This window comes from Manis pentadactyla, chromosome 2 (genome assembly GCF_030020395.1).
Source record: "Manis pentadactyla isolate mManPen7 chromosome 2, mManPen7.hap1, whole genome shotgun sequence".
NCBI lineage: Eukaryota > Metazoa > Chordata > Mammalia > Pholidota > Manidae > Manis > Manis pentadactyla.
Window position 1 is genome coordinate 42,339,230 of NC_080020.1, and position 14,636 is coordinate 42,353,865.

General features: G+C 46.0%; 1 protein-coding gene across 1 annotated transcript in view; it reads left to right on the forward strand.

Moving 5' to 3' along the window:
* WWC1 (WW and C2 domain containing 1) overlaps window positions 1-14,636 on the forward strand; it is a 148,211-nt gene that overhangs the window by 95,934 nt on the left and 37,641 nt on the right. Inside the window, exons 6-9 of the mRNA XM_036884839.2 lie at window positions 1,466-1,595; window positions 2,967-3,113; window positions 4,314-4,387; window positions 7,916-8,158. Of these exons, the coding sequence (XP_036740734.2) occupies window positions 1,466-1,595; window positions 2,967-3,113; window positions 4,314-4,387; window positions 7,916-8,158 (594 nt within the window). The remainder of the gene's footprint in view (window positions 1-1,465; window positions 1,596-2,966; window positions 3,114-4,313; window positions 4,388-7,915; window positions 8,159-14,636) is intronic.

The following is a 14,636-nucleotide window of genomic DNA, read 5'->3' on the forward strand; positions in this document are numbered from 1 at the left end:
CCAGTCTTAGCGGACCTGGCAGGCTTGCCCAGGCTTCAGTCCTCGAAAGGAATAGACAGGCTATTTTTAGCGGGGAGGCATAAATGGGGCTTTGTTTTCTCTCCATGGAGGCTGAAATAACGGAAGGGAAGGGGGAGGGCCGTGCTGAGCCCAAGTTCATTCCCGCTCTCTGCTGCTCAGAGGCACAGACGCTGAGACCAAGGCAAAAACCCGCTCCCCATCAGCGATTCCCCACTCAGGTTATTTTTAGCCCAGGACAGTTTGGTCTCTAGCAGGAAACCAGAGAGAAATGCCCGTGAGCAGTTTCTCATCCTGAAATAATGGGTTTGTGGTGTTTCCTCAGACTGTAAAACTTCCTTTCCTCCGTGGGGGACTGAAACCTCCGGCCTAGCCTTGGTTAAAGTGTGAGGCAGGAAAACTCATCTCTGCTCCCCAGACCTCTGCTGCTCCACAGCCTTCCTTGTCCGGAGGGCTGGCATCCATACTGTCTCTAGTTTGGTCTCATCTTCAGGAAGCCACATCATGACCCTTAACGTGTTTTTTACTCTTTCCCCTCATCAAAATGAACATGTATGTAGGATGTAGATAAGCTCTTCAGGGTAGAAGTAATTAAATCCCTTACATGTGTCCAGTACTTCCTAGTGTGCCGCCTGATTTTCCATTCTTCATCCCATTTGACATTCCTAATAGCTCCATGAACATAGGCTGGGCAGATGATGTCCAGGTGTTTTTGAAGGCCATGCTCAAGGTCACACTACTAAGTAGTATGGCTGAGTATTTCATCCTAAACATTTCCTTCATTGTGTCCATTCAGGCGTGATTTTGCTTCTTCCCCCAAGGACATTAGGCAAAGGATGGGGACATTTTGGGTCATCATACCTCAGGGTCAGGGTGCTACTGGCATCTAGTGGGCATAAGCCAGGGGTATTACTACACGTTGTGCAGAGCGCAGGATGACCTCCCACTACAGAGAATGATCCAGCTGCAAACACCAAGTGTAAAGGACTGTTCTAGTGCCAGATACTGAAACCACTCACACGTGTGTAGCCTGCTCCGTCCCCAAGCCTGTCAGAGACAAGTCAAGGATACTGCCACATAAACTGTTAGTCATGATGCAGCATGGTGGGTACAGTGTCGCAGCTATGTGCAATGTGTTATGGGAACGCCTAGCCCAGCCTACAGGACCCAGTGGGGGCATCAGGGAAAGCTTCCTGTGAGAGCTGATGCTTAGTGGACTCTCGACTTCAGCAGTGGTGGTGTTCTGCAGCCCCACACCAGGGGATACCGCAGTTCAACAGGGACCTTCTGTGCCTTCTCGCATAGTCAGGAGCTGGGGAGGCAAGGTGTGCTGAACCAAGAGGACCCTTCTCGTGGGGTCTGAAGACTGTTGGTCTGTGCTTTTCCCCTGGGGAACTGCATCCCTTGCCTGGTCTCTGTCTCACCTTTCCCACTGATTGTCTCCTAGAATCGATAAGAAAATGTCTGATGCTCAGGGTAGTTACAAACTGGACGAAGCTCAGGCTGTCTTGAGAGAAACAAAAGCGATCAAAAAGGCCATCACCTGTGGAGAAAAGGAAAAGCAAGATCTCATTAAGGTATGAGAGCTCCCGGTTACATGGGACCCATCTCAATTTCTTCTGAGCACCTTTCTTGCCAGGACCTGTGGGCCATCTCCACATGCTACACAATCACCGAGTCCTCATCTAGTTTTCTTGGGCTTTCAGCCTCATTTATAGAGGAGGAAATGGAGGTTCAGGAGCATTACATGACTTGCCCAAGGTCATACAGTGTAAATGGCAGAACAGGAGCCATGGTCTAGTCCAGGGCCATGTCCTTGCCACTAGCCACCTGACTTACTTTTCAAAGAACCAAGTGGAGGGAGGTGGTTTTGACATTCCACCATCACAATGCAGCATCTTTTTATAAGCATTTCATTGCTTACAACAGTGTTTTGACTGTATGCTAGGAACTGAACAAATGGTAATAGGTAAGATTCAGTGTACCGGGCAGTTGTGCCAAGCACCTTGACTGTATCGTGCCTCACTTGTCCCTCACATCAGTCCTAGTTTATCCCCATCATACAGATAATGACTATACAGCTCAGAGAGGGAGTGGTAGAGCTGGGATTCAAACCCACGAATACCTGACTCAGAAGCCCATTCCCTTAATCCCTGTACATCCCACCACCCTCACAGGAACTACGCTGACCTCCCAGATATTGTATTTTTGTTTCCTTCAGCAGATTAGGAGTCAGGCTCAAATGTTGTAAATGACTTAGTGCAGGGAGCTCTGCTATGTCAAACAGAATAATCTCAAAGTCCCTGTCCATAGTAGCCTGGTGAAAACATTCAGATGAGGTACTAGTGGAAAGTGAGGTGTGTTTTTGTTGTAGTTAGCAGTCAGGAGCACTGAGTTTTCAGTCAGAGAGACCAGGACCAAATCTTGGCCCTGCCAATAGCCAGCTTCTGCTTGTAACAACTCTCATCAATAAAGTGGGGATAATCCCAGGTCATTCCTCACAGGACTGATGACAGGATTAAATGAGATCATGGTAAAGCAGATCATTGTTGAATACTGGCTGGCTTTACACTAGTCATCTCATTAAGTCAGGGTGATAGCCCTGTGAGATCGACCTATAATTATTTCTATTGTACAGGAGAGGAAACAGGCACAGAGAGGTTACTCCACGAGCTCAGATCACACAGCTAGGAAGTGGTAGAGCAGGGATTCTAACTCAGACAGTATGGCTCCAAAGCCCATGTCCATACCAGTCTCTGCTGTGTAAAGCATCCAGCACAGTGCTTTGTACCCACCTGCTGCTAGCTCTTTAGAAGATAAGTAGAATGTCTGGCGGGAGCATAGGTTTCTACAAATTACAAAAAGTGAACAGGAAACTAGGTGGAGTGTGACATGCAGAGAGCTCCCTCCCAGGAAGGTGTGTTGCTAACCCTGCCTCCCCTCTTCAGAGCCTGGCCATGCTGAAAGACGGCTTCCGCACTGACAGAGGGTCCCACTCTGACCTGTGGTCCAGCAGCAGCTCTTTGGAGAGTTCGAGTTTCCCACTGCCAAAGCAGTACCTGGATGTGAGCTCCCAGACAGACATCTCAGGAAGTGTGAGTAGGCAGTGCGTGCTGCTGGGGGCCTTCCAGGAGACAGTGCCCAGGAGGCTGGTCTAGTGGGCAGCCACCGTCTTGTTCCTCACCTGAGGCACTGGTTCCTCTGTGGGCCTGGCTGCTCCCTCAGTCTTCTGGAGCTCTGTTCCCTTACACACCCTAGGATGACATGAGATGAGGAGAAGCCAGCACTGACTCCTGAGCGTTGCCAGGCCACCTGCTTGTGCCTCTAGATGCTGCACAGAAAGCATGTTTGAAGGACCAAGTGTCTTTTCCTGGCTTCCTTTATTCTAATTTGGAGTGCCATTCTGTTTTTTTTGCACGAGCTAGAAAGCAGAGGATATTCCCTTCTGTTTGGCCTAAAACACTGCATGCAGCATTCAGACAGCTACTTGACTCCCTGTTCAAAAGCTCAGTCTGGTCTTAGTGATAAATAGTGCAAGTGCTATCCAGATGTAGCTCATGAAGGCACCAGAGCAGGACTTACCCACGGCAACCTGGAACTTTTGGAGAACTTTTGTTTCCTATACCAGGTGACACTGAACCAACCTACCTCCCAACCTCCATGGCCAAGTGCTATTCCTGTCTGGTTTCTATAGCTGTGTTCCCACTTGTGAAGAGAAGGTATGCCGTGTCTGATTGGATGAGCCTGATATTTTCTTGCCACTCTTTGACAGGCTGGCATGGCAAACAGGGCTGTCCCCTCCTCCTCCACACCACTCATGTGTCCAGCTACAAGCCACCTGTGGGCCTCCTTCCAAGTTCTAGGACCTTCTCCTTGCTCACTCAGTTTTTCTCTCCTGTCTGCAGCCTCTCTGGGTTTTCAATTGACCCCCTCCCCAGCACCCCCAGGGTGGCTTTTTTATATATATTGACTGTCCTTGTTTCCTCTTGACCAACCGCCCTCCATGCTTGAATGGCCCCCAAACCATTTGGGACTGCTAGATGATATTCTGGGGTCCCTCGGCTTCTCTTCTAGAAGAGATAGATTTCTGAGTTTGGGGCTCCTCCCCTGGATTGAAGGAAGGAGAGTGTTTTTGCCTAACTCGCTTCCTTGCGATCAGCGCAGCCAGTTCAATAACTGGGGGCTATTCTTAGCTACTTCCCACATGAGCTGTCAAGTCTCTCATGAGCCCTTGAAAATTAACTCAACCTCGGCCACAATAGCCACATAATTCTGTACTTTGTTCTTTCTTCCAGTTTGGCACTGGCAGCAACAATCAGTTGGCAGAGAAGGTCAGATTGCGCCTTCGCTATGAAGAGGCTAAGAGAAGGTACTTAGAGGCTGGATCATTCCAACCATAATACTGCATATGCTATTGTAGAGTGTCACTCTATGCCTGGCTATTTATATGCTTCCTCTTGTTTAATACTCAACAAGGGTTATGAAGATATGTGCTATAACTTCATATTTTTATATGAATATGATACTCAGAGAGGAAATGACTGACCCAAGAACACTTAGCTAGATAAAGAGTAGAACTATGCTTTGAACCCAGAGCTGTTAAACCTCAAAGCGTAGTTACCTTCCTGCTTGTTTTCTGAATTTCTATAAGCACAGTTTTCTAATGAGCCTGTAAGTAGTTGGTTTGAAGGAGCACAACTGGGGTTTTAGCAACAGGCTAAAAGACTATGGATACCACCTACTTCAGTGTCTCCTGCCCACTTGGGAGCAAGCTATGCTTTTGAACCATGTAGACCCCAGTGACTTTAGATGTGCTATGGCGTCACAGAATCCTAAGCAGTTGGAATCCACTGCCACAAATAAAATTAAAGTGATAATGAGAGCTGACATTTTTTAGAGCATCTGTTACGGGCCAGGCATTGTACTAAAACGTTTGTATGTGCATCATCTCATTTAATTTTAAAAGCAATCTTTTAAAGCATAGCTTGTATCTTATTATCTCCATGTTAGAGAAAAAGAGGGTAAGATCTATGATGCTTTATGACTATTCAAGGTGGTAGTCAGAATTTGAATCCTGGATGATCTGACTCCAAGTGTCTGATTTTCCTATACCCTGAGCCAGCCTTACTGAGGAAGAACTCACAGGGTAGGACAGTGAATGGAATATATTGCATCTATTCCTCCTTAGGCTATATTCCCTGGCCCATGGACATTCTAAGCCAGGCCAGGTAGAGTATAAAAGTACCTCTCTGCCAACTCTGTGTGAGCAGCAGAACCCTTTGCAGCAGTGACAGAAATGCTCTAGAAACTAAAAGAAGCAAAAAAGGGATCTGTAAGCTTATTGAATCCAAAGTCCTGGGGTAGTTAGCTTCAGGCACAGCTGGATCCAGGGATTCGAATAATGCTGCATAGACTCAGTTTCTCTCCTTTTCTCTACCCTGCTTGCCTTTGTGCGACGTTCCTGTCAAAGTAGAAAGATGATCCCCAGCAATTCTAGGCTCACATACTACCAAGTTAGCAATCTCAGCAGAAAGAGGACCTACCTTTCCAACAGTTTTAACAAGTTTCAGGTTTGAGACTCACTGGCTTTTCTGAGTGAACCAATCGTTATTGCAGAGTAAGAGGAATTAGAATTGTCTGAAGGTTCAGTCATGGGTGAGGTGCCCAACTCTGGGAAGGGGATTGAGGTCAGGTTTGTGGTAACCAAGTGACTTGAAAATTTGGGTGGAGTGCTTTCCCAAATAAAACTTGCAACATTGTTAACAAAAGGAGAAACTGAATACTGGTCAGGTAGGAAAAAAAGAAGTACTGTCCTGTGTACTATTTGAGCTCCCCCTAGAGGTCCAGCAAAACAGCAGGACTTCTAAATTTGGACAGACATTTCTTGTCCCCTCTGAAGAGGACACCTCTGAACCCTGGACCTATTCCAGCCTGCCATAATGTCTTTCTTAGATGATCAGTTCTGGGGACACTAACAGGTTGAAATCTTCACTCTGGGGTTGAGCAGTTAAACTTCTCATCACAGAACTTCCGGTCTCACCAGCCTTTGTCCAGCTTCCTGCCTCCCCCTTCATGCAAAGGTAGTTTAAATGTAAAGGACAGAGCTGCCTGGTGAAGGGAAAGCAAAGGCTGCCGGCTTGAAGGAGGGAAGAGAGGAGGCTGTAAAGCAAGGCCCGATCATTGTGTGCCAGACTTTGGCACATGCACATTTCTGCAGAGCCTCATAGTTTTCATCAGATTCTCCAAAGGACATATGGCCTGAGGTTTAAGCAGCACTCACACAGGACCAGTGCCATTAGAAAGCACATCCAAGAAAGCATCAATCACCCTTCAGTGTCCTACTTGTATTATAGCTCCTGCCCCCAAGCCCTGCCCATACCATTCTATCCTCAAAGTGGCTGAAGATACAAAGTTACCCAAAGCCGATTTTGATAGATTGCTGTGTATGTGACTATGGAACTTTAATTAATTAACTCTAAAATACTTCTGAGACACTTGGCTGGGGAATGGGCAAACCTAGATGTGTCTTTCTATACAGAATTTTCACTACACAGCATGGAGATCTTATCTCCAGTAGTGTTTTGATTGAATAAGAGGTGGGCCATGTTGTCTGCAGATAAGATCAAACTGGGAGTCCAGAGGCCTGGGCTCTCAGGAACTTTTGGCCATGTTTATGACTTACAGTCTTAGATGATCCATATTCTCTCCAGACATCTAGCCAACAGGGTTAACTGCCAGGTCTTAGCCACCCTTTAGGGAGGGAAAGAGGTGAGGCTAGGATGTGACAGGTGAAAGACTTCACAGATGCTAAATCCTAAAGGATCACATTATGATTGTTTTTAGATATTCACAGCAATGATCTTAATTATACCATGAATGTTATTTGGTGCAAAGGTGATCACACATAATGTCTGTGCAGCACTTGACAATGTACAAGGAACTAATGGTCCTTGTAACCCACCCTGAGGCACCAACATTACAGATGAGGATCCTGGGTTTCAAAGATGTAAAAGGATAGGGCTGTCAACTTCTTTTAACATTTAGTGGGTGCCTGCAGTGTACCAAGCACTGTGCTAGAAGCTTGGGATACCACAATGATTTCTTAAGAAATGATGCCTTCTGTCAAGAAGCTCAAAGCCAAGACTGGCTCAAGGCCACTGACCCCAAATCCATAGTTCATGCTGTGTCACCACTGCTGTCTGGACTGGGAGTGAGTGGTTAGCAGTTGTAGAATTTGCCGCCATCATCGTGGCCCCGTGACTGCCACCGATTGAGCACTGGTTATGGCCAGACACTCTGGATACATTATTGCTCATTTTCACAACTTGGGTGGACAGATAATCGTTTTCTTATCAACAGGGCTCAGGAAGTTTACATTAGGCTCAGGCATGATGTTGTACACCTAGTAAGTGGTCAAACCAGGTAATAACAGTAGCGGTAGAAACATTCACTGAGCGCCTACTGTATGTCAGATACTGTGCTTTATGAGAGTTTATGGATTATGTTATAAACTTTCAATCACAACCCCAGGACGAAGGAACTTTTTTTACTCTTCAGAGAGGTGCCTGAGGTCACTTAGCTGGGGTCAGAGGCTCCTGCCTGGTGATGAAACCAGCTTTCTCTCCTGCAGGGTTAGTGTCCCTTAGGGCAAGGATATTGCCTTGTTTATGTCTCTACCCCATCCCTGCAGAGCCTACTCGTTGGTGGCACATGGTGAGCACATGTTCAGTAGATAAAAATATGTTCTTTGAGACAACACACCAGTCTAAAGGAAGAGAGTGACTGTCAGAGATTGTTCAGATGTCATGGCTCCTCATTCCTCACCACCTTGGAAACTGTCACCCTGTTCCTGCAGTGCCACTGGCATGCCAGTCATGTTCGCCTTCTTGACCTGCAGGATCGCCAACCTGAAGATTCAGCTGGCCAAGCTCGACAGTGAGGCCTGGCCTGGAGTGCTAGACTCAGAGAGGGACCGGCTGATCCTCATCAATGAGAAGGAGGAGCTGCTAAAGGAGATGCGCTTCATCAGCCCCCGGAAGTGGACCCAGGGGGAGGTGGAGCAGCTGGAGAAGGCCCGGAAGCGGCTGGAGAAGGATCTGCAGGCAGCACGGGACACCCAGAGCAAGGCACTGACAGAAAGGTGGGGCTGGGCTGGGGCTGGGAGGCTGCATGGGACTGTACCCTCCCTGCGGGTCTAGCCTCCATCCTCCAGCAGCGGGAAGGGTGAGGGGGACAGCCTGGGGCACTGGGCTCCACCCTGAGAGCCCTCAGTTTAGAGAACTCACAACTTTTCTTTCTTTTTTTTTTTTTTTTTTATGATCATGCTTTTGATGTCATATCTAACAGACCAGCATCACGAGACCCACTGCCATATGAATCTTCTCTTTGCTCTTCAGATTTTGGTTTTATATTTTTACACGTAGATCTAAAAACCATTTTGAGGTGATGTTAGTATGAAGTATAATATATGTATTTAAGTCTAATGTTTTCTACATAGAATATCCTGCTGCTAAAGATGCCATTTTCTGAAACATTATCTTTTCTCATTGATTTCCCTTTGTACTTTGTCAAAAGTCAGGTGTTTTTATTTGTGTAATTCTGTTTCCTGGTTCTCCTTTGTGTCCGGTTGGTCTGTGTCTCTGTCCCACTGGTATTGCATTCTCATGATTATCGTCATCTTAGAGTAAGTCTTGCAACTGGGTCACATGTCCTCCAACTTTGTCCTCCATAATTGTTGACTAGTGCCTTTGCTTTTCCATATACATTTTAGATTCAGCATGTTTGTGTCGGCAAAAAAGTTTCTGTGTTTGGGATTTTGTTGACTCTAAAAATAAAATCGGGGAGAATCGACATTTTAACAATAATGAGTATTTGAATCCAGGAGCATGCATTTTGGATGTATGTTTAATTGGGGATTATGCCCTCTCTTGAGAAAATCTAGTTAATTCCCAAGGGCAACTAGCATCTGGTATGTAGTAAGCATTCAGCAAATATTTATTAGATAAAGCAGCAGCTTAGCAAAACATAGTATTGATTTTGCCTTTTCTCCTCATATGTTTTAAGCAAGAGAAACCTTTAGGGGTAACAGGAACTATGAACTTTTTTTTTGTTATCGTTAATGTACAATTACTTGAACAACATTATGGTTACTAGACTCCCCCTATTATCAAGTCCCCACCACAAACCCCATTACAGTCACTGTGCATCAGCGTAGTAAGATGCTGTAGAGTCATTACTTGTCTTTTCTGTGTCACATTGCCTTTCCTGTGTCCCCTCCGGTACATTATGCATGCTGATCGTAATGCCCCTTTTTCCCCCTTATCCCTCCCTTCCCACCCATCCTCCCCAGTCCCTTTCCCTTTGGTAACTGTTAGTCCATTCTTGGAATCTGTGAGTCTGCTGCTGTTTTTTTCCTTTAGTTTTTTCTTTGTTCTTATACTCCAGAGATGAGGGAAATAATTTAATACTTGTCTTTCTCCACCTGGCTTGTTTCACTGAGCATAATACCCTCTAGCTCCATCCAGGTTGTTGCAAATGGTAGGATTTGTTTTCTTCTTATGGCTGAATAATATTCCATTGTGTGTATGTACCACATCTTCTTTATCCATTCGTCTACTGATGGACACTTAGGTTGCTTCCATATCTTGGCTATTGTAAATAGTGCTGCGATAAACATAGGGGTGCATATGTCTTTTTCAAACTGGGCTCCTGCATTCTTAGAGTAAATAACTAGGAGTGGAATGACTGTGTCAAAAGGTATCTCTATTGTTAGTTTTTAGAGGAACCTCCATACTGCTTTCCACAATGGTTGAACTAATTTACATTCCCACCAGCAGTGTAGGAGGGTTCCCCTTTCTCCACATTCTCTCCAACATTTGCTGTTTGTCTTTTGGATGTTGGCCATCCTAACTGGTGTGAGGTGATATCTCATTGTGGTTTTAATTTGCATTTCTCTGATGATTAGCAATGTGGAGCGTCTTTTCATGTGCCTGTTGGCCATCTGAATTTCTTCTTTGGAGAAGTGTCTGTTCAGCTCCTCTGCCCATTTTTTAATTGACTTATTTGCTTTTTGTTTGTTGAGGTGCATGAGCTCTTTATATAATTTGGATGTCAACTCCTTATTGGATATGTCATATATGAATATATTCTCCCATACTGTAGGATGTCTTTTCATTCTACTGGTGGTATCCTTTGCTGTACAGAAGCTTTTTAGTTTGATATAGTCCCACTAGTTTATTTTTGCTTTTGTTTGCCTTGCCCAGGGAGATATGTTCATGAAGAAGTTGCTCATGTTTATGTCCAAGAGATTTTTGTCTATGTTTTTTCTAAGAGTTTTATGGTTTCATGACTTACATTAAAGTCTTTGATCCATTTTGAGATTACTTTTGTGTATGGGGTTAAACAATAATCCAGTTTCATTGTTTTACATGTAGCTGTCCAGTTTTGCCAACACCAGTTGTTGAAGAGGCTGTCATTTCCCCATTGTATGTCCATGGCTCCTTTATTGTATATTAATTGACCATATATGCTTGGGTTTATATCTGAGCTTTCTAATCTGTTCCATTGGTCTATGGGTCCGTTCTTGTGCCAGTACCAAATTATCTTGATGACTGTGGCTTTGTAGTAGAGCTTGAAGTCAGGCAACATAATTCCCCCTGCTTTATTCTTCCTTCTCAGCATTGCTTTGGCTATTCGGAGTCTTTTGTGGTTCCATATGAATTTTAGAACTATTTGCTCTAGTTCGTTGGAGAATGCTGTTGGTAATTTGATAGGGATTGCATTGAATCTGTAGATTGCTTTAGGAAGGATGGCCATTTTGACAATATTAATTCTTCCTATCCATGAGCATGAGATGTGTTTCCATTTATTGGTTTCTTCTTTAATTTCTCTCATGAGTGTCTTGTAGTTTTCAGAGTATAAGTCTTTCACTTCCTTAGTTAGGTTTATTCCTAGGTATTTTATTCTTTTTGATGCAATTGTGAATGGAATTGGTTTCCTGATTTCTCTATCTGCTAGTTCATCATTAGTGTACAGGAATGCAACAGTTTCTGTGTATTAATTTTGTATCCTGCAACTTTGCTGAATTCAGATATTAGATCTAGTAGTTTTGGAGTGGATTCTTTAGGATTTTTTATGTACAGTATCATGTCATCTGCAAACAGGGACAGTTTGACTTCTTCCTTGCCAATCTGGCTGCCTTTTATTTCTTTGTGTTGTCTGATTGCCGTGGCTAGGACCTCCAGTACTATGTTGAATAAAAGTGGGGAGAGTGGGCATCCTTGTCTTGTTCCTGATCTTAAAGGAAAAGCTTTCAGCTTATCGCTATTGAGAGCTCACAACTTTTCAAACTGGCAAACTGGGAGAAATTATTCACCATCCAGAACACCAGCTCCCCAGGACTTAAACAGGGAGTCACAGTACCAAAAAGCCTGTTCTAGTGCAGGTTTTCAGAAATTATCTTCTAAGGTAAGTCATGTAACTCTGTATGATTTAGAGCAGTCATTGCCAACTTTGTGACAAGAACTCATATTATACAAATGTGTCCCGAAACAGTGCATGCTCTTCCCATGTGTGATAGCCCTCTGATATTTTCTCTTACACTGCATTCCTTTTCACACTGGTCATGACTCACTTAATTGATTTCACCGCATGCTAATGGGTTGCAACTTCTAGTTGGAAAAACACTGGTTTAGATAGGGGTTGCAAACTGAGTTGCTTACAGGGGCCCAGCAGGTATGACAAGTGCTAGAGGCCCACTTGGTGGCAGATAGCATCCATGTAGCATGCACAGACCACATGTGTCTAAACTGGTTCTTTCTCCATCTCCAGCAAGTGGCAGTGCTGACGGCTGTGAGCCTCCTGTAGGAGAGAGAGGCCAGAGCCAACCCAGCACCCTGTCTGTGTCTGCAGCTGTTTCTTTCAGGCCCCAGGTTTGCCTGTGTTCATCTCTCTGACTGTTGTCTCTCTAGGCCTCATTCTCTCTGTTTCTTATGCTCCAATCTCCTCTCTCTGTGCTCTCTCTTCTCTCTCTCACAAAGTGGGAGTTATTATGCCCCTCACCTTCACACAAGAGCCTCTCCATTCAAGGTGTCTTTAAGAAGGACAGCAATAGGCACAGCATAGGGCCTCCCAGACCCCACTCATGAATCAGAGTCCCATTCATCCCAGCAGCCCTCATCGTGCCTCTGCTTCCCCCCTTCCCCCCCACCACCACTCATGAGAACCTCTGTGCTGCCTGGAGCACAGGGTGCTCAGTAGAGCAGAGCCTCCGGGCCCCACCCCAGGGACCAATTCTCCAGGCCTGAGATGCAGCCCAGGCTCTCACATTTTTAACCAGGACCCCAGGTGCTGAGCTACAACTTGTGGGAATTCCGGTTCCCCCTTCTGGACTCCCTACCTGCTTCCATGCTTGATGCCTTCTTGGCCCCCAAACACATGCCTCACACACAGATGCCATATGGCCTGCTGAGCCCAGTGCCTTGTGTTGCTGCCAGTGGTTATACCCTCGACCCCCTTAGCATCCTGTCAGGGCTCCAGTAAGGACCTGCATTTACTCCCAGAACATGCCTGTGGCTTTCCTTATAGAGAAGAGGAAAATGAAGGTAGAAGCAGTGAGCCCCAACTTCTCCTTGAGCTGTTCAGATCTCACAGCCATTCAGGGCTTTGCTGTTGTGGAGGGTCAGGAGATCGCACACTCCCATCCATCCCATTGAGAGCCAAGGGTTTCGTTCATTATGAGCTCTGTCTACCAGCCTGCTCCCTGCCCCACCAGCCCCAGGCAGCACTCTGGAAGAACCATGCCAAGGACTGAGCTGCCAAGACCATGCCAAGGCCACCCTGGCCACGGCTCGGTTCGTCTTCCCGTAATTTTGTGAGTCCAGTTGCCCAGGAACGGGTCCTGCCCATCCCTACCACCCCACAGCCTTGTCTGGAGTGACCTCAGGTCTTCATTGCAGGGCCTGTGCGTGAGGTCTAGGTGTGGGGCTAGAGGGATGGTGTGTAGATGGAAGGATGACATGGTTAGGTTTTCCATAAAAATGAATTCTTCTTCTTCAGTCCCCAGGCCGAGTTGGCTGTGCCCTGGAACAATGGGTCAGTCAATCCCCCTTTATCAGGATGGCATAAAGGGGATAAGAGGCCAACAGTGGAATGCATCTGTCCAGGGGAGACTGAGCATCTTTCAGCAAAGTAAATGAACTTTGCCTATGTCAGCTGGGAAAAAGCTATTTGTTCAGAAAATATTTATTGAGCATGTCCATGCTGTGGGCACCTTGCTGGGTGCTGGGAGAGCAAGGCATAGTCCCTGCCTTATAATCCCCAATCAGTGCAGCAGCTTATTAATATTAGTGTGCCTAAAAATCCCCTGGGATACTTAATAAAGATGCAGATTCCTGGGCCCTGCCCCCAAATTTTCTGATTCAGTGGATCTAAGGAAGACCCAGGAATGAGCACTTCATCAGCTCTCCTCCCTTCCTCACAGAGGAGGTCTGTGGGCCACACGCTGAGAACTACTAATCTAGCTGGTCCTGGAGAGCAGCCCAGGCCATGAGTTTGCATGGGCACAGCCTTGCTGGATGGCCAGATCAAGAGACCTTGAAGTGGGGTTAGAGGAAGCCGTTCCAGGAGCCAACACACTCCCTGGAGCCCACCCAAGGAGGCTAGGGGCTGAGACATGGGCCTGTATCCAGTGGTTCATTCTAAACACACAGGTTTTGCCTCCAGGGAGATCTTTACTGGATTAGGATTTAGTACCGGATATCAGACATGATCGGTGCAGGTCTTTGCTCCTAGGTTTAATGACATATGATCACACACCCCTAGGTCCTCTCTGGCTCTCTGTTCCCATTCTCTTTGGCTCCTTTGCTGACTGTTGCCAGTCCATTCAACCTTGGAATGCTGTAAATCCTCCAAGCTCGGTCCTGGCTGCCACCATTTTTTGTTCCCCCTCTGTATTTTACCCTCAGATAGCACATTCATTTGGTAGGGCTGTCAACCAAAGTACCACAACTGGGTGACTTAAGCAACAGAAATTTCTTGTCTCACAGTTGTGGAGCCTAGAAGGCCAAGATCAAGATGTTGGCAAGGTTGTTCTCCTGGGCTTGTAGGTGGCCATCTACAAGTGGTATCTACCATGTCTTCACACGGTCTTCTCTCTGTGCATGTTTCTGTGTCCTAATCTCCCCTTATTATTGAAGCACAACAGTCATACTGGAGTCGGGCCCACCCAGACAACCTCATTTTACCTTCATTCTTTAAAGGTCCGATTTGCAAATACAGTCACATTCAGAGATACTGAGTTGTTAAGACTTCAACGTATGAATTGGAGGACGAAGGACACAATTCAGCCTATAACAGATAGTAATCTCTCACACAGTGATCCCTGTGATGGTGGTTCCCCACCTTTATAACAGCCACCTGTCCAGCATTCATATCTGCACATCCATGAGATAACTCTTCTCTTTACCCAGATTGGTCTGCCTCCTACCTTACCGTCTTAACAAAAGCCATCCCAAAATCCATTCAGTTGCTCATGACAGTCATGTTGAAGTGGTCCACATTTACTTCCTTGGCCTCCCCCATTCTCCAGCCCATGCCCCTGTCTCTGTCTCCTCCAGTGT